The sequence below is a fragment of the Camelus bactrianus genome, chromosome 10, assembly GCF_048773025.1.
Source record: "Camelus bactrianus isolate YW-2024 breed Bactrian camel chromosome 10, ASM4877302v1, whole genome shotgun sequence".
Lineage (NCBI taxonomy): Eukaryota > Metazoa > Chordata > Mammalia > Artiodactyla > Camelidae > Camelus > Camelus bactrianus.
In genome coordinates, this window is record NC_133548.1 from 26,099,255 (window position 1) to 26,120,696 (window position 21,442).

Below are 21,442 nucleotides of genomic sequence, written 5' to 3' on the forward strand. Positions count from 1 at the left end.
GTTTTCCTTTAGCAGATAGGGGTTTAGTCAAGTGCTCTAAAATCATGTATTAGTTAATTGAGGTGTTTTTTAAAAGCATTTTATTTCAACCAAAAACTTTATCAAGTACTTTGTTTAGAGGTTTTAATTTTAATATTCTTCTCTTACATGGTCCATAATAAACTGAGAGAAAATGAAGTGAAATTATCCCATCAGTCACCCAAACAGTACGCAACATAACTGCCAAGACTAGAAAAGATAATTAGTGTTGTCAGTGCTATGATCCTAGAGTACTTACTTTTAAATATTTATTCATAGAACTTGATTTTTATCTTATTGTGTTTTTTGATTTAGAAGTTTTGTATTTGAAAAAGTAGATTATAAAACCGTAATTTAATGTTTTTAAGTTTAAGAATCTTAGGTGACTAAAATATTTTTTGAAATTATAAGAATTGAAATATAATCATCCATTATACACAATGTGCTGATTTACTTATAGCCTCTGTTTACATATAGTACATTTTACTCTTCTCCATATGAAGTCTTTATTAAAAAATCAATAGTGAATATAATAAATTGATCGTTGGTCAAACCTACCTAGCAAACTTGTCGTTCTTATTGAATTTTGTTTTAACTAGTTCCAAGCTGTTGTATTCCAAAATGTGTTTCTTAATTTGTTGCCACATTTGTAATGAATGAATGAGAAATATTTCTGCTGAACTGAATTATATTAGTTTATAAAGGACTTCTTTAGCCTTCCTTTTGTGTTTTTACTATTTGAAAAGCTGTTTATTTAAAATTCTCTTACACTGAAAAGATCTATTCATGAAACAAGTGGACTAAGATCTTTTTCTCACCCTTATAATTACTTGTATTTTAAATATACAATATTTGGTTTATGTGTAATTTCAAATTATTTTGTCAGGTAGTGTATTTTCTGAGGGTAACTTTCTGTCAAAGCTAATAGTATTATATAATTATTTCAAAAAAGTAGCTTTCCTTTCAAAACAAAATTTGTCTCAAAGCTTTTATTAAACATAGTCACTGTTTACTTTTCTGCTTTATATTCAGCTGTTCACTGAGTGGCAGTTGAGAGTGTTTTTTCTTCCCTGTCCTAGGCATTACTCTTGTTTGATTAGAGGTGCTTATTTTCCTTTGGAAAGTCCCAAATAAACTAATCTTAATTAAATTCATTGTTAATATATAAGGTCTTCTGAATGATATACATTCTTTTCAGGTAGGTATAGGTTACTCAGATTTAGTACTTTACTGATAATAAAGAAATTTGACTCATCTACAACTAATTTATTGCACAGGTGACTTACAATGTCAGTAAGAGTTAAGGAAGTTATTTTTGTAGATAAGAAAAAGGGATACAGGGTGAGAGAAATGAAGAAAAAATTTAAAAAGTCAGTTGTAACAAAAAAGCGGGATGGGAAGCATAGGGCTTTTTAATTATTTAACGATGATGAACTTTTTCTTTTTTTTTCTTTTTTTTTTTTTTGGTAATTTATGAGCCTTAGCATTTCCTCTAAAGGGCCGTGCAGGAAACTGTAGACTGGCACAGCGACAGCTAGCCTATGACGATGCTAAATGCTATTTCTTCCATTTGCATGAATATCCTTCAACTATTGCTTGTACCGCTTGTATATTGTTCTGAAATAGATGGGTTATATAGCCGTTGGGGAATTGCTGGTTGGATGAATGAGATGGTTTTGGTATTTCACTGTTTGGAAACTGGCACTTGATTGTATTAAAAGTGTCAGTGCTTTATAAACATAAACATATGCTTTATAAACATAAAATGAGTTTTGATTTTGTATATCTGTAAAAAGTGAACTTCAGAAAATAATACTGGATTTTTAAAAACCATGAAAATATTAGCATTATAAAATTTATCTGATGATGAAAATTTATGGAATTATCCCAAACTTAGCATTTAGTTTAAAAATAATGAATGGCTAAATTTTGTCAAGTTTCTGAAAATGCTGAGTATGTCTCAGTGATCTCAAATGACAGCACAAAGTCCTTTACTGGGTTTCCTTTGTGAGAACTTATTTAAACTACAGAGTTTTGCAGTCTTGCTCTCATAGATTCTCATATATTAGCTCTTTGATGGGAGCCTGGAAATTTGGATTTTAAATTAGGTTCTTGGGTTATTTTGATGCTACAGTCAGATTTAAAGCAGTATTCATTGCTTTAAACCTTAAAGTGATGACAATTATTTTCTCTGAGAATGAATCAAAATAAATAGGTTTAACTAAAATCTTCACTGATTATGGGGATAAGAGCTCTTTGAATTTGAATTTCTAGAAAATAAAAAATACCCTCTGTACAAGTCTTACAGTAGATTTAACATTATAGATTTGAACAATTCATGAGCAGCCTTGAAGGTGATTTTGAAATGGCAGGAATTTGAATTACTTTGATGGAGAGGCTGCTGTGTGAGAGTAAATTATTTAGCTATCGAACAGAGTACACCACTCAGCATCCATGTCTTAATGAGTCTTTGTTGTTCTCTCCTTGTCACAATAACTTCCATTCAGGATCTGAAATGGACATCTCTCTTTCAGTTGCTTTATATATATCACTATATGGGAAAATATATTTTGTGTAGGTATTCTTGAATATTAGAAATCATAGAGGTCTCAGGAATGTCATTATGTCTGCTGTTTTTTCTTATTCAAATGAAGGTAAATGTAGCAAAACTGTGATGTTGGGGTTTGTTTTCTGCCTCACATCTACTCTCTCCTCACCTTTTCTTAATATGAATGCTTCTTTAAATGCTAATATATTCACTAACTGTCCCATTTATCAAAACGAAAAAGTATGTGATATTAATCACTTCTTTGGTTACTTATACTTTAAAGTGAATGAATTTCTGTAAATTGATAGTCTCAATTAACACTGACACTGTACATTTTTCCCCCTATTTCTGAAACAAAACATTCTCTTTTCAAAGGAATTCCAGACCCAAACAATCAGGTGGTTGTTTTCTTTGTGACTTTGGGTATTCTGAAATCACTATAAAGCTACTTCAATAGTTTGATTCTAAGTCAAGATCTTAGACTTGTACCCCTATTCCCAGAAACTTCTAAGGATGGAGGAATGTCTACTTTCTTTTTGGCTTTTAAAGTTCACTCTGTTCCATCTTTTTAGCTAGTTTTAACAAACCTCTCTTCTATGCCTATTGCGTAGTTTCTAACAAATTTCTTTCATTTTAATTTAGAGGCAGTGTAGCATGATGGTAGACTTTAGAACCCAACCTCATTTTGAATTCTGACTCTGCTGCATATCAGCTGGGTGATTTTGAATAGTTCCTTAACCTTTCTGTCCCTCAGTTTCTTTATCTGTAAAATGAGATGCTTAAGTTCTCATAGAATTATTGTAAGAATTAAATGAATCGATATATGTAATGAGAACAGTGTTTGGCACATGGCAAGAGCTACTATTTAACAGTATTTGCTATTATTGTTGCTGTATTTTGGTTGATAGTTAATGATTTTTTAAAATGTGTGTTGAAGGAAGCCATTATTACTTACATCTCACATAGTTTTTTCTTACTTTATGTTTTAGGAAAAAAATTTTTAAATCTGTAATGTAAATACCTTTTGAAAGTGGATAATAGCCTTGCTCCCTTATATCAGTGTTACATAGAGTTTACTGTATTTTAAACAGTCTCTCAAAGAGTTTCTTAAAAAGCCTTTTCTGTGGAGGATTATTGTACACTTATTTTCTTGTATTATGTGACACAATCACAATTTTTAATTTTCATTTCTTTTTTTGTGACTCTTCTATTTATGATCTGATAGAGTACTTAGGTTCACCATTGAAAGAATTGATTCTCTGCACTAATGACTAAGTTTTTTAAAAAATGCAGATGTGATAGGGAATAGAAAGTAACAAATTATGTTTGCTAGGTAGAGTAAGAATTCTATATGCCAAAGCTTTCCAACTTTTTTCGCAGTACACATGGAATATGGTAAGTTACATGGCACACAGCAGTACATGACTAGATGAGTAAGGCTGCTCAAGGATGGAAGTGGCTGTTGGCCACCCTGAGAGCTTAGAGCGATGGTTCTCGAATGTTATTTTGCTTCAGAATCACCTGAAGAACTTGTTAAAGCAGATTGCTGGGCAATACTCCCAAAATTTCTGATTACATAAATCTTGAGTTTGGCCCAAGAATTTGTACTTCAAGCAAGTTGCCTGATAATGCCCTGATCTAGGACCACACTTTGATGACTAATGGTTTAGTGTGTCAGTATTCTGATGTGATAGGTAGAATAGTATCACCCCTCACTCCAAAGTATTCATGTCCTAATTCCCAGAAAGTGTGGTTATATTACCTTACATGGCAAGAAGGACTTTGCAGATGTAATTAATTAAATTAAGTAACTTGGGTGAGGAGATTATCATGTATTATCTGGGTGGGCTCAATATGATCACAGGGGTCCTTAAAAGTGAAAGATGGCAGAGGAAAACCAGAGAGTCAGAGGGAGATGTGACCATGGAAGAATGGTACTAACTTCATGAGAATTTGTTATAGCAGGAATGTAGTACTAATACATCTGTAACCAGTTCTCATTTTACCAGCTTGATTTATGCTGAGAGTTCCCAATCTCTGCTATTGACTTCAGATCCTGAGACTGAGAAAATAAAAACCTGAAGCAAGAGCTCCCTCATTTTTCTGTCATCAAACTGACAAAACTACCAGTATCTGAACCCAGCTTATTTTTCTTCTTACTAAGTTGGAGAAGGTATCCCAACTTCTGTCAAAAGTGAATCTGTCTACTTTTGTTTGATCCCTCCTATCATCTTGATTATTTGGTTGATACACAGCACACATACACATACATGTGCCTATCATGTGATGTATTTCTGCACGTATATACATGTGTAACCACTGCTCAGGCTCAATCTCAAACTTACGCCACTTTTCTGAACTCAGTCATCATAGACTAGTTTTGCTTGTATTTCATAAAGTGAAGAATATAAATGGAATCATACAGTGTGTACCCTTTTGTGTTTGTTTTTTTCCACTAACATCTTTTTTCACTAACATTATGTCTGTGAGATTCATTCATGTTGTTGTGTATAGCAATATTTTTTTCCTTTACCATGGTATATAGTGTCCATTGTATGAATGTACCACAATTTATCCATTCTCCTGATAGTTGACATTTGGGTTGTTTATAGTATTGTGATATTATGAATAAAGCTGCTATGAATATTCTTGTATGTGTCTTTGTTGAACATAAGCATCTCTTTCTGTGGTGCATGTCTAGGAATAGTATTGCCATATCACAGGGTATGTACTAACTTTAGTAGATGCTGTCAAACAGTCTTCCAAAATATTTGTGTAAGTTTATCATTTTACCAGCAGTGGTTGAGAGTTCTAGTTGCTCCACATCTTTTTCAGCTCTTTGTGTTGTCTTTCTAATTTTAGCCACTTTGGTAATTTGTCTACATTTGCTCCCAATATAATACTGTCTTAGTTACTGTAACCTTATTATGAATCTTGATATCTGAAGTAAGTCCCTCCAGCTTTGTTCTCCTTAATATTTGCCTTGGCTATTCTAGATCTGTTGTATTTCAATAAACATTTTACAATGAACTTGCCATTTTCTACTAAAAAAATTCCACCGGAATTGCATTTAATCTACAGACCAGTTTGAGGTAGAACTAATAACACTGGACATTCTTCCAATCTACAGGCAGAGTATATCTTTTCATTGTTTAGGTCTTCACTTTCTCTCAGCATTGTGAAGGTCTTAAACATTTCTTTTGATTTTTGTCTTAAGCTTTTTGGTGCTGTATTTTAAAGTTTCATTTTCTAATTGGTTTTTGCTAGTATATAGAAATTTAATTAATTTACCTGCTGATCTTCTATCAAGAGACCCTGCTAACTCACACAGTTACTCTTTTTCTATATAGAGAAATCTCATTTGTTAATAATGACCTTTTAACATCTTCCTTTCCAGTTTTTGTATCCTTTTAAGTGAATTGGTTAGGACCAACAATGGCATGTCATTATGTTACCAGTAATATGTTAAAATTTTGTTGTTGTTGTTATTTACTTGTTGTTTGTTTTTTATTGTCAATAATCCTTATAAGTTAAGGAAGCTCCCTTCTATTCTTAGGTTCATCAGAAAATGTGTTGAATGTTATCAGATGTTTTTACTGCATCAGTTGAGGTGATTATGTAATTTTCTTTTTTTCTATTAGTTCTGTGAATTACACTGATTGATTTCAAAATGATATGCCAACAGTACATTCTTGGAATAAATCCCACTTGCTCATGATCCTTTTTACATATCGTTTAATTCAATTTGCTGATGTTGATGAGAGACTTCTTTTCCTGTTATGCCCTTGTCAAGTTTTAGTATAAAGGTTATACTGGCTGCATAAAACCAGATGGGAAGTATTCCTTCATTTCTATCTAATTACAGAGTTTATGGTTAATGTTATTTCTTCCTAAAATGTTTGGAAGTATTTATCAGTGAAGTCATCTGGGCCCGGAATCTTTTTTGTGGGAATATTTTTCATCACAGACTAAATTTCTGATATATATACAGGACTATTCAGGTTTTTAATTTCTCTGTCAGTCTTGGTAAGTTGTATCAATTTAATTTAAAATATCAGCATTTATTAAATAAAATGTTTTATAATGTACTTTTATTATCTTTTAATGTTTGTTAGATCTCTAGTGTTGCTCCTTTTTTAATCATGATACTGATAATTTGGGAGTCTCTGTTTTTTTCTTGATTAGACTTGCTAGTGTTTATCAGTTTTGATAATTTTATTAAACAATAAGCTTTTGGTTTTATTGATTTTTGCTGTTCTATTTTTGCTTTTTATATCATTAATTTGTTTTACTATTTTTTTCCTCTCTATGTTTTGGTTTTAATTTGTGCCTCTTTTTCTATCTTCTTGAGATAAAAGCCTAGGTAATTAATTTTCATCCTTCTTTTCTATTTTATGCACTTAAAGTTATGCATTTTCTTATTCTCATTGCATTAGGTACCTCTCATAAGTATTGTTGTGTCATATTTTCATTATTGTTTAGTAAAGATGGGAATTTTTAAATATGTATTTTCCTTAATTCCCAAACATTTGCAAATGTTTGTTTAATTTTTTGTTATTGATTTCTAGTTTAACTCTTCTGTTAAGTATTTTGGAGAATATACTCTGCATGGTTTTTCAGTCCTTTCAATTTTAAAAATGCTTCTATTCTTATGAAATTTTTTCCTTTTTGTCTCTAGTAGTATTTACCTTACTTTTAAACCCTATTTGGTCTTATATTGATATAAATAAATTGGGAGTTTGAGATTTGCAGATACTAACTACTATATATAAAATAGATAAACAACAAATTTATACCAAATGTTAATCATTTTTATTTTCAACTCTTCATATGTTAATATCAATATCTGAATCATCTGTTTCTATTGTGTACTTTTTTCTCTTGGCTATCAGTAAATTTATTTTGTTTTATAACATACTTTGAATACAATCACTTGGTCCTATTTTATATTATGCTTATAATCTTTTATTGAATTAAGTTTAAAATGATACTAGCCCGATTTTATGGGCAGAGAATTGAATAGCCATGTCTTCAGGGAAGATATATAAGTGGCCAGTAACCACATGAAGAAGCTGCTCAGTATCATTGGTTATTAGGGAAATGCAAATCAAAGCCACAGTGAGTTATCACTTTACACTCACTAGATGGCCATAATCAAAACATGGACAAGAACAAGGTTATTGGCAAGGATATAAGGTCATTGGACCCTAATACATTGTTTGTGAAAATATAAAATGGTATAGCCACTTTGGAAAACATTTTGCAGTTCCTCAAAAAGTTAAACAGCATTTTCATGTGACCCAGCAATTCTACTCCTAGATATATACCCAAGAGATTTGAAAACATATGTCCACACAAAACCTATACCTGAATGTTCATAGCAGCATTCTTCATAATCACCAAAAAGTGAAAACAACCCAGATGCCCATCAACTGATGAATAGATTTTTAAAAAATGATAGGCCTATACATTGCAATATTATTCAGCCATAAAAAGGAGTGGTGTGCTGATACATGCTACACCATGTATGCACCTTGGAAACATTAGGCTTGGTAAAAGAAGCCAATCTAAAAACACCACATATTGTATGATTCCATTTATAAGAAATGTCTGGAATTAGCATATAGAGACATGGTTGCCAGGAGCTAGAAGGAAGGAGGCAATAGAGGGTGACTGCTAATGCATATGGGGTTTCTTTTTGAGATGATGAAAATGTTCTGGAGTTAACTAATGGTGATGGATATGCTAAAACCCTCTGGATGTACTAACAACCACTGAATTGTGTCATTTAAAAGACTGAATTATACAATATGTGAATTTTATCTCAATTTTTTAAAAAGGCATTCTCCAAGGTTATAGAAAATATTGTAGGAGTTCTAAATAATGTTGCATTTGTCCTATGAAAACTAGTGTTTTTATTTCGTTTTGTTTTTCCTCAGTCAAGTAGATAGTGTCTGAGCAACTTACTTTAATCCTGTCAAGGGTTGGTCAGATTCTTTGTTAAGGCTGATCAGTTTCAGTTTTTGCCTTTTCTCCCTGTGGTAGCCCTATTGTAGTCACAACCAACACGGCTAGCCTTGGAGGGTCTTGAAGTCCAATCCCTGTCCCCCTCACTTTGTATGGTGTTCTGTGGTTGCTAACATCTCTGCTTAGGTTTCTTGCTTTTTTATCTGCGCTTTCTGCTGGGACTGTCAGAGTCTCACTCTGCTCAGGTAGCAATTTAGCAGTTGGCCAGCACTTCACCACGAGATTGCACGCAGACTTGTAGTTCCTTCCTATCTACAGTTTGACTGCCACATGCCATCTACTTTGACAGCTGCAAATTCCAACCTCTGTCCTGGACATGTGAGACTGCCACTTTCTGCTGAGATTCTTATTTTCCTGTACTGTGAATTGACCAGTATTCTTGGAGAAAAGGCAAAGTGAATGTGGAGCTCACCTTATGTTCTTCCTTGTCTCATAGATCCTTGACCCTCAGATCCTGCCTACATTGCTGCCTACTGCTTTTAAACAGCCATTTTGCTTATTTTATCCAGATGTTGTTATTGTTGTATTGTTTTAACCAAGAAGGTTAATCTAGTGTAAGCTACTCTGTCAAAACTGGCATTGAAGTCTTCCTCTTGCCTTCTTTACCTCAGTGTTCAGTCATCTCTCTATTTCCCTCTCCTCTTCCCCTCTCTTACCTGTAGTCTTTCCTCATCTTTAGCCTCTCTCCCTATGGGATTGTTACCATTGGAGCTCAAACGTGACTGTGTTTCTGTGTTTTTTTAAAAAAAAAATGCTAAATACCACATTCCTCCTATTACTTTATGACAGTGGTTCTCAACTGAGGGCAATTTTACATCCTTGGGGACATTTGTCAATGTCTGAGACATTTGAGTTAGTCACAACTAGGGAAGGAGTCCTGTTGGCATCTGGAGGCTAGGGATGCTACTGAAATCCTACAGTGGAAAAGATAGCTACTTAAAATGCAGAACTGTCTGGCCCCAAATGTCAATACTGTTAAGGCTAAAAAACTTGTCTACTGTTTAGCTTGCCTTCGTGGCCAAACTTTTGCAAAGAATTGACTGTACGTGTTGTCTCCATTTCCACATCTCTCTTTTATACTTTCATCAATGCTTTCATTTTTTTCTTTTTAGATAATAAAATACTCAGGTGTTTTTCAAGTAAAATAGTGCTACAAAGCTTGTAAAGAAAACAGCAGTTTTCTCCCAGGACCCTTTGTATTTAATTGTTTAATCTAGTGTAAGCTACTCTGTCAAAACTGGCATTGAAGTCTTCCTCTTGCCTTCTTTACCTCAGTGTTCAGTCATCTCTCTATTTCCCTCTCCTCTTCCCCTCTCTTACCTGTAGTCTTTCCTCATCTTTAGCCTCTCTCCCTATGGGATTGTTACCATTGGAGCTCAAACGTGACTGTGTTTCTGTGTTTTTATATGTTTTTTCTGTGTTTCTGGTTAGATATAAATGGAACAAAGGTGTTTTTTTCTTGGATAAAAAGACAAAAAAAATTAGTCAGGAATAAACTTGATACTTCTTCTTTCTCTGTCTACACCTGTCTACCTATCTATGTTAGAAAATAAATCCCTTGCTTAAGCTATTTTTATTCTAGTTTTCTCTTATTTGCAGTAGAATATAATTCACGCTAAGATAGGAATTATTTTTCCAAGACTTTTCATGTATGAAATTTCCTTTGAATTCTAGAGCTCTAGTCTCATACATGTCCAATTGAGTGTCTCACAAATATTTTAATTTTAACATGAACAAAATGGGACCTTTCATTTTCTAGCCCAAATGTGAGTATGAATAGAACCATGTGGATAGAATTCCATGTACCCAGTTTCTCAGTCCAGAAACCTGAGGGTCATCCTATCCCTTGCTATTTATTCTGCTTCTGAATTTTGTCAAATCTGTCCATTTTTGTCCCTTTCTATTGCCACTATTATAGTTGGTCCAGCCTAATTGCCCTAGCATTTCTATTCCTGCCCCCATTCTAGTCCTTTCTCTGCATAGTAGTGAGAGTGATCTTAAGTTGTAAATCGGATCGTGTTACTCTCCTGCTTAAGATCCTTCAGTGGCTTCCCATTACTCTTAGAACAAAATGCAAAATTCTACAAGACTTGAATAACCTTGCCTATCTCTCTAGTCTCATTTTATGTCCTTCAGACAGTGCTCCAGCCTTCTTTTACTTCCTTAAGCACATGCATGGTGTTTTGTCTGCCCATAATGTTCTTTCCACTGTTACCATATTTACTTTATCTTTCAGAACCCAACTTCAATGGCATTTCCTCGGAGAAATCTTTTCTGATTCATCCTAAAGTGATATGTTCCACCCATCATTCCTTATCACTTTAGTGTATTTTTTCTTTATGGAAATCATTGAATATACTTAAATGTTTATTTGTCTACTGTGTGTGTGTGTGACATCTGCCCCAGTAAACTTTAAACTCTGTCATGCTCACTCTTATAGTTTCAGGGCTGAATCCAGTATCTGGCATTTAGTAGAAGCTCAATAAATATTCGTTGAATGATTGAATGATTGAATGACTATGAGGATACCTGTTTTCCCCCCAAGTGTTTCTTTTTAAAAATTCTATAATCAAGTTGAAAAAATAGTATTATGCCCATTCATATACACTCCATCTGGAGTTACAGTGAACATTTTGCCACATTAGCTTTGTCTATTCCTATATATATATGAATATATGTACATATTTGTATATATATGTGTATATGTATATGTATGTGTATAAATTTCTCTGTCTACATCTGTCTACCTGTCTATATTATTAGTAGTAGAAGTAAACCATGTGAAGGAAAGTTGCAAACATGACGTTCATGTCTAAATCAGTGTTTTTCTCCTATGAACAAGATCTTTCTCCTGCATAGCCGTGATATTGTTAAGAAATCTAACATTGAAATGGTGATGTGTTTTGATTTGTGGGCCATGTTCCAATCTCCCCAGTTATCCCCGTAGTATCTTTTATTGCTTTTTTTCCCTTTTGCTCCAGGGTGCAATTAAGGATTTCATATTGTATTTGGTTGTCATGTCCTTGTATTTTTTAATAAGTTAAAATAGTACTCTTGTTACTTTTTTCTTTCATTAAATTTATATATTTTTAAGTGTCCAAGTTGTAGAATGTCCACCATGGATATATGGAATGGATGTATCTGATTGTTCATAATTAGGTTTAGGTTGCACATTGTTGGCACACATAGTACACAGATGATGATGTACTTGTTATTGCATCATGTCAGCAAGCTACATTGTATCAGTTTGTACCATTATTTATGCAGCTAAATTTCATCACTTGGTTAAGATAATATTTACCAGATCTCTCCATGTAAAGGTATTTTGTTCTCTTTGTAAAGAATAAATTATTCACTTTAATACTTTGCACATATACTGTGTACCGACAACCTTTCGCCCAGTAATTTTTAACGTCTATCAGTGGCCCTTGCTTGAATCAATTATTACATTGGTGGTAATGTTATTATTCCCTCTATATTTATTAGCTGTCATTTTTTAATAAAGAACTTTCTCTGTCCCCAGCACATTCTTCTTTTTAAAAAAACATTATTATTATCTCAATAGATTTTATTTTTAATCTAATGTATTATTTATTACTATTATTACTTTTTTTAAAATCCCACATTCAGCCAGTGGGAGAACCCTCAAAATGGTTCCAATGTCTCCATTATACTTTGAACACATACAAGCTTTGTGGTACAGCAAGACTGTTTAGCCCTAAATTATTTTTCTTAGTAGGGAATGGTATTTGGAAACGAAAAATTTGAGGGCTAAGTGTGCATATTACTACTGTAGTATCATTGCTTCTTTTAGTGGTCTTTTCAGTGGTCTTTTCAGAGCTAGGATGATATTTTATATAGGCAGACAGGCAGATAGACCAACCTGCACATATTTACTTGAATGAATTTGTTTTGATCCCTCCAACTCATTTTTACCCTCCCATTCTATATCTCTAGCTTCTTTTTCTCACACTGAGAATCCTGGTATCAACAATTTAATATATTTACTCATTTGTACTACTCAAAATACACATAAAGTGCTACAACCAATAACAAAACTGCTAAGAAAAGTTTAAGATTCATTTGCAAAATATTTTTGTCCTTAAAATTATCTTGTGTTTAAAAATACTTGAAATAATTTTTTTTTTTTTTTTGGTATATGGTAGTATTACACATATTGGCTCATTTTCCTTGTTTATTTTCAATTTTAGTATTTTCTTTTTATAGTTTTTGTTTACTTCTATTTTTGAATATGTAAAACACTTGGCTCAGAACAATATACAGAGGTATGCTCAGATGTCTCATTCCTATCCCTATTCTTTCCACACTGTTCCCACCCATTCCCCTTATTAATGTAATAATTTTCATTATTTTTCTGGTTTATTTTTCCTTCTTATCTCTGGAAAAATACCCCTTTTCCTTCTTTCAGAAATAGTCACTTGCTATATATACTCTTTTGTACTTTTTTTTTTTTTAAACAAAGCAGTTTATCCTGGAAATCATTTCATATCAGCTCATAGAACTCTTCCTCAATTTTTTCAGGTGTATAGAACTCCTCTGTGTGGATGTACCATAATTTAGGTCAACTTGTTTCCTTTGCATTTTGCTTGTTTCTAATTTTGCTATTTTAGATAATGCTAATATAAAGACTCTTGTATGCACAGTGTTTGAATCTTGGAGCTATATTTTGGGGGTGAATTTCTAAAAGTGGGATGGTTAGGTCAGGGAATAAAATATATAGTCAGTTCTGATAGCCAGATTACCCTCCTTAGGAGTTGTACTATTTTTACACACCCATCAGCAATTTTACAAGATACCTATTTATGAGAATTTCTTTATTAACATCAAATATTGTAAACTTATACATGGTAAGAGTTGTTCTTTTTGTAAGTTCTGTATTGTATCATCAGGGTCCCTATGGAAGATAGCTGACACACTGAAATTAGGATAATTCAAGGAAGGTTTATTTACAAAAACTAATCACAAAATTATGTGCAGGACATAGGGATTCACCAGGAATAAACAGGAACCAGCCTCAGTGGAGCTGTTGTCACTTCTAGGCCTGAAGGGACCAAGGGAGGAAGAGGTTACAGGAATCTATAGGAAGAAAGATTTCTGTATAGCAGACTGCTTTGGTGATTCAGTGACCTTTAGTCCAAAGAGAAAGCCAGCTTGAGCTTCCTCTATAGGGAAGGAGCTAGGAAAACACATAACCCTTCCTTCCTCTGACTTCTTGCTGGCATTCAGGCAAAGGGTATGAGAGTGCTTGGATGTAGTTCATATAGGCCAGTTTTCAAGTACAGAGATCAGTATGAAGAAAGGTGGAGAGTGAATCTGGAGGTGCAGACAAGATATCTGGCACATGTATGCACATGTAGAGTCATGAACCCTTTGAAATCACTGTAAACCAGAGGTTGGAAACCTCTGTCTAAATTCCTGTTGCTAGTAGAGCTACTGAGTGCTAGCAGTGTGTCTTATATGAATGTTACTTTCTACTCTGAGATTTCTCTTTAGAAAAATCCATCAGCTCTTATTATCAATTTCAGTATTTCTCAACAGTGCTCCTCATTGCACTTTTAACATATAAAGCCAAGTAGTCCTGATCCTCTGATTCCTCTGTAAAGAGCTCCATAGCTCTCTTTTTATCTGAAGAGACTAAGATCCAAAATAATCTTATACACTTCAGACTCTATTCCGTTGCTGGTATCTTTAGAGAAGAAACAGCATCTCTTCTTTCTTCTGATCACTCATCTCATTTATTGTTTTATGAGACAGTTTCATCACAAACATTGTATTTGGAGTTGGGCATTGTCTGAGTAATAAAAAATGGCTCTGTGGCCCCAATTACTTCTGAATGGGAATTAATTACAAGGCTTCTCAGTGAAACAGAACCGTTGTACAGTTATAGCATCTTTGTATTTTTGAGTATTATTTTAGCCAAATGGATTCTATTGCATAATACAAATTAAATTTTGGTAGATTGCTAATAATTTACCCTCTAACTTCACCTTGTATCTGTATTGACAGTATCTTCTTGTTAAGTGCCATGTTTCTTCTTGTTTCATAATATATCCCCTCACTGAAATCAGATAAGCTTCTTTTTATTTTAGTTTTAAAATGTAACATTTCACACCTTTTCAAGATTTATTCTCATAGATCACATTTTAAGAGCTAAGCTTTAGGACTCACTTCTACTTTTTCCTCTAATTTTATGTTTGGAGCAAAGTAGTATTTACACAACCTGGTTAACTTTATACATAATATTTATTCTATTGTTTTCTTACTCTTTTTAAGAATCTTTTTGAAAAATAGGACTTCAGTAATGAAGTGTTTTTAAATATTACTTTTAATTAATGTATTGAATTCTAAAAATCAATAGTTTTTAAAGTGTACCAGTTATAAGTGTAAGCCCGATTCCAAAGAGGGGAAGAGTTATTTTTCATATGACCTGCAAAATTTAATGAGAGCACTTTTTAACAAGTTGCTGACAGTTTCTTCAGTGAGAGTGGCATTAACATGTCTCTTCATTAACCAGAAATCTCAGTGGTCTTCTGATCATCATTTTGAACCTTGTGATCATTTTATCATACTAAAGATGTGGAAGATATAGGAGATCTGGGTTCAGTATTTATTTGTTAATTCAGTCAAACAAGCCTTCTTTGATAGGCCCTGAGGATTCAAAGATCAATACTGCACAGTTGCTGCCCACGGCTGTATAAGCTAATATAGTATGTAATAAGGGAAAAGATGTAAACAGTGTAGTGTGGTAAGTATTATAATCAGTGTATGCTTAAGGTAGGTGAGTGATACAAAGCATAAATAACATTTCTTGGGCTGGTGCCAGGGAAGACTTGTTAGGGGAGAAGACATAGTAAATGTTTAATAGGTGAATGAACACTAATAAGTGATAAAAGATATAGTCTTATGCTGTAGGCTCTTAAATTCTATTATTTTATTTAAAGATATATTAGCGAGAAACTTAGACACTTGAAAATGCAACTGACGTTATGAGTACACTCTGATTGCCAAGCGAATATATAGTAACTAGGATTTGTTGAAATTCTCTGCTTCACAGACTTCACATCTGAGCACAAAAATCCTAACTCTCTGAGAGAGGTACTGATATTAAGGCCATTTTACAGATAAAGACACTGAGACTTACAGAGGTAAAATAACCTCCTGAAGGTCACACAGCTGCAGTGTAGCAGAGCTAGGATACCTGCTCAGACAATCAGCTTTAGAAACAGTGTTCTTAATTATTAAAAAATGAACATTAAGAACCGTAGAAACCCAGAGGAGAAGGAAAGTTTTGCCTATTGAAAGCACTTGGAGAAGAGTTACAAATTGAATAGATGATAGTAAAATGAAGAATATATTAGGCATGAGTGTTGGCATAAATAAGTGTTCACTGGGCAAAGTTTACTCTAAACTAGAGCAATATGATTGAGTAGTCAGTTCATGTAGGTGCATCAGGGAAGATCAGATTAGAAGCTGAGGACGGGATGGGAGCCATCTGTCAAGAATCCTGAAAATTAGTCTAAATAATCTGTACTTGATCTAATAGAAAGCCATTGAGGTTGTGGGAAGAAGGGAGTAATATGGGAGTCAATGTAATGCAATGGTTACGTTCTGTGAGATACTATTATTTACATTTTATTAAGGCCCAGATAGGTTAAGTAATTCATTGAAGATCACACAAATTAATAAGAGAAGCAGGTTAGAACTTGCATTTTCATACAGCTATTCTAGTGCTTTCTACTTTATACCATGTTACGTTGTGGCAAGAACTGATGCAGTACAGCAGGCAGCAGTATGAAAAACTATTATTAGTACTTGAAAGAGTTAGTATCTTTTCTTAGGTGTATCTTTTCTTGGCCTTCTGACCAAGAAATAACCAAGGCATGAAAAAAGGCAGACAAGTTCAGAATGTACTAGTTATCTAACTAATATACAAACCCAGTGATATTTGAATATAATATCTGTTTAGTAAGTCAAAATATTAAGTGGCTATAATTTACCATTCAAAATACCTTGAGCAGAAATGAAAATAAGCTCTTGCTTTTCTGCACCAAACTGTGTTAGGCATTTAGTACACTCTGGGTGATAAGTATTTTATAGTAGAACTATTTCTTAAAGTGTTTTCAAATAGTATTGATCATGAAACTTTTTGAAATTTACCATCAGGCCAATGGTAGCAGAGTGCACACAGAACTATGCTCCGTGGTGTTCTGGGGAAAACCTTTCGGCTTGTTGGCTATACTGTTCAGTATGGCTGTATAGCTCATTGTGCTTTTGAATACGTTGGTGGTGTTGTCATGGTAAGTTTTTACATTCAAGAAAATAATCATTTTAAACATATGTTATTTGTTTTAAATTGAAGGACAATGTGTTTTTCCCTTTATTATAATTGAAGTTATTAATGAATAAAGCAGGGCTGTTAAAATCTTTCTAAATTTTGCGATCTAAGAGAGTGTTTGAATTGGCGCTAATATAGGAACCATTACTTTAAATATAATCCTGTATTGTTTCTGTCAGGGACACAGAAGGCTTTATTAATCTAATAAAATAATTTTTACCATTTATTGAATGCTACTTACTGTGTTCCAGGATGGTTTTGATGTTTTACATTTATTAACTGATTTAACCTTTTCTGCTCTATGAGCTACTTACTAGAAATCCATTATACATATCAGGAAGCAGAGGCCTAGAAAGCTCAAGTAACTTTCTCCAGGTCCCATCATTCTAAACAGACTTGAAATTTCAACACAGATTTCTCTGATTTTTAAAACTCCTACTCTTAACCTTCATTAAGAGTGTCAATAACTGTCATTAAAACAAATGATTGTTCTGCCTTAATGTCAACATTAAAATGTTGTCTGTCCCTCTGCCAATGCTTTTTCTTAATATTGCACCATAAATCTATCAGCCGTGGTGGTACTAACCTTTTGTCCTACAAATGAGAGAATAAATTGATTGTCCAGTAAGTGGTTTTGATGTTGGTGTTGCTATTTTCATCAGGTTTACCCTAACAGATTCGCAGTCATAACCTTAAGTTGAGCTGGATATATGCAAATAAATATATTTAACTGAAACTCCCCTCTTCTATTTTTTTAAATTTACATTGGTATTTCTAGTGGGCTACAGAGATAGCAAAAGACTTTCACTGTGGTCTTTTCTGCCTGAGTAGGAAGTTTTGTGTAAAAAGTTATTTACACGTAAGTGGACTAATTGGAGACTGCTGTATTTAGATTTTTTAAGTTGCAATGATCATTTTTACAGTTCTGAGATATATATGAAGATTGTTATTTAAGACCTACTAATATGGAAAGTCTTTAAAGTTCATCTCATTGGAAGAGAAGGAAAGGCATCAACTCATCGAGAATAGTATGATACCACTTGGTGAATTACCATCATGGGTACCGGGTGATATTTGACAACAGCAAGAAAATAAATAGATCATTTATTGAGTATCAACTTTATGCCAAGCACTGTTGACCTTGGTTATACAACTGGGAACATGGGAGACAAGGTCCCTGCCCTCATGGAGTTTAAATTTTATAAGATGGCCCAAATTTGGAAACACAGATAATGTTATTTTATTCATATATTATAATGTAATATTAATAAACCATTTAAAATGTATTTTGCCTGTGTTTCCAGACTTGATGGCCAATCTGCAGAGTTCAGTTTATCTGGGAGCTGCCAGTTTACTATAAATCATTCTCCAAGCTTGAAGAACATTTGCTTGATTTTCTTTCTTTCCAGCCTGCTCAGATGATTTAGGTTATATTTTAAAAGGTTTTCAACTTAAATTACAAAATTACCTTTCTTTTCAGTGTTCTGGACCATCAATGGAGCCTACAATTCAAAATTCAGATATTGTCTTTGCAGAAAATCTTACTCGACATTTTTATGGTATCCAAAGGTAAATTTCTGTCATAGATATATTTAATTTATGGTGAAAACATACATATACATCATGTCTTTTCTGCAATTTCTTAACTTTTATCTTTAAAAACTCTTTTGTAAATAACCAAATTAATGACCAGCTAGATAAAAATTTGACTGAAATATTTTCTCTCAGTTTGAGAAATTTTAATAGTTTCTCTATAAACAACAGTCTCTTGGGTCATTGTGTCCCTTATATCATTGTAGATAGCAGTCCCTTTTATAATGTACATTTAGACCTTTACTTTTTTTGGGGGTGGCGGGTGGTCCTAGAATGTTTTGAGTCAAGAACTAGGGACTTAGGAGCTATGTTACATTACGCAAATCAGTGGTTTGGTTTTTTTTTAATTTTTAAAATGATCCTGTACTTCTATTGGTGACTGTCTTATTCTTTGTATGATGAACACTCAATGATTTTTAGACTACAGCACTGTATGTAGCTGGGAGTCAGGAATCTTATCTATTAGGAGTCTCCTGATTAATTATATTAAATTGAAAAACTCCATAGCAGATACTGTTTGCCATTAAATCTTTTAAAATCCTATTCTAAATGGTGTTTGCAATCTTTGTGATACTGTTTATCCTATTTAACTCTGTATTATTCCTTCTGAATGGATATCAAATATTAGTAATTTAATGTATTTTCTAATGGGCACCTCTCTGATTCCTTAAAATTGTGGGCCCATTAGTTTTTCATAATGAAAAAAATAAAATTTTTTTGAAAAAAATAAATCTATACCAGATTTCATCTTTATAAACTACAAATTTTATTCACTTGAGCGGGTAGTTAGCTTATGGCATAAGTAGATTTATGCACTCCTCTTACATTATTGACCTTTTCTGTTGTTTATTTAATGTTACTGAAAAATCATCAAGAATAGTGTAAAACTGTTTCTTGCGTTGACTGATCTTCCACCATCTTAGATTCTGTAGATAGAAACTCTTGCTCAAGCTGTATGGTCTAGCATGGTCCCTAGCTAATTCTTCAGATCTTTTACCTGTAACAACTTCAGGATAACTAATTGATAGATAATAGGGGTTATAAAATAAAACTTGTATTAACAGGTTATGTTCTAGCTTCCTTTTCTTTTTAACTTAAATCAGAATAACTTACAGTTTTTGGATTAACTAGAGACCTGGCTTCACTGCAACATGAAAACAAACTTCTGTTTTCCATGCTAATGACATGATTTCACTCTCATAGACTTTGAGCATCCTTAACAAGGAGCTGAACTTGTTGGCTAAATAATTTTTGAATGGATACCTCAATATTGTCCTTTTTTTTTTTATATTCTTTGCATTCTTATGGGTAATACAAATAACTACATTTAGTAAGTAAGGTTCTTTGTGGGTTTCATTTTGTATTCTGTTCATTCAGAGGGCCCATTAGGTGGAAGGACAGTTCAAAATTTGGCATTTATATGAGACATACCAAAGTAATTTTTACAACCAAGGTAGTCAGTTGGTAACTTCTACTTTAGAAGTATTACTGTCCTGAGTATTTTTTTCTTTTATCTGCAGCACAGAATGCTCAGATTTTGGGGGAATCTCTGACCCCTGGCAAGAAGTATTGCTAGCTGCATGTTTCTAAAGCTAGAATAGCCATCCATTTAGGCAAAATGGAAGTCTGCATATTTGGTATCTAAAGCACTGGATTTTTGAGTCTAGTGGACAGAACACTCATACTTGAGACAACCATGTTCTCAAATTACTATTTATTCTTTCAACAAATAGTTGATAAGCACCTAATTTGTAAGATGTACTATACTTTATTAAGAATGTTAAGATGAGTAAGATATTGACCCTTCTTTTCAAAAGCTTACAATCTAGTAGGATAATAATGATGTTTATAGCTATAAATGAGAAAGGAAAATTTAAGTCTTAGTTCTTTTAAGTTTCTTTTAAAATCCTATTTTGAAAGAGTTGAGAGTCCAAGGGATATATATTTTAAGATCTATGCATATATGATTAGACCACCAGAAATAGTCTACGGTAATAATGCTTTCTATAAAAATACCTTGACTGAATTATATTTATGTTGCCATTCAAGTGCAGTATTTGTTTTGAGAGTCATACTGATTATTTTGCCAAAAAACTTAAGCTGAATTAAACTCTCACAGAAAACATTTCTTTCCCAAAAGCTGGCCAAAATTGACTTTGTTAGTATGTTACAATCTTTACAAACTTGTTCATCTGAACAGTTCCATTGACATGGCTCCAGATGGTTGAAAAGATATAGCTTATCCAATTTTCAAACAAGTGCAAGCCTTTTATTATACTCCAAATTATAGACTTTAATATTTTAATAGTGTTCAACTCCTATCAAGAATAGCTTCAGAAATGACCATTCTGAATACTGTCTGTATTTTCTGTAAAATTTCTGATTAAGATAGTATCTTTAATTTTCTTACATAAGTATCCTTCTTGTATATTTCTCTTTGATTTAGGAAAATTCTATCATATCTCTCAAATTTTATTAGTTAATGATTGCCATGTAATTAATCATAATTTATTTTTTGACTTGACCAAAAAGTTTAGACCTCATTTTAATACTTACATATGGCAATAACTAGGTTACTGAATTAACCATCATCTTCCTTTTATTTTTATGGTTTTTGATATTATTTTGATATATGCATCTTTTATTATAGTAACATCAAATTGTTTCTGAACTAGGTGCAGATAATACATAAATATATTAAATTGTTTAAAATGTGAGCAACATAATTCACTTAATGCTCATGTCACACAGAAAGAGCATTGTGTTCTCTTTGGTTGGGGTACTAGTCCTACATTTTTGTCTCCTTTCCACATTTAAATATCTGTCTTAGTCTTCTAATACATGTAGATGGTCATACCCATATTGGTTCTATATGTTTTATATGCCAATTTATTTTTTGT

General features: G+C 32.9%; 1 protein-coding gene across 5 annotated transcripts in view; it reads left to right on the forward strand.

Moving 5' to 3' along the window:
- The window catches only part of IMMP1L (inner mitochondrial membrane peptidase subunit 1), a 69,008-nt gene that overhangs the window by 25,881 nt on the left and 21,685 nt on the right, over positions 1-21,442 (forward strand). For all 5 annotated transcript variants that reach the window (XM_010964729.3, XM_045523728.2, XM_010964727.3 and 2 more), the window contains 2 exons: positions 16,778-16,911; positions 18,430-18,518. In XM_010964729.3, the coding sequence (XP_010963031.1) occupies positions 16,807-16,911; positions 18,430-18,518 (194 nt within the window). In that variant the 5' untranslated portion in view covers positions 16,778-16,806. The remainder of the gene's footprint in view (positions 1-16,777; positions 16,912-18,429; positions 18,519-21,442) is intronic.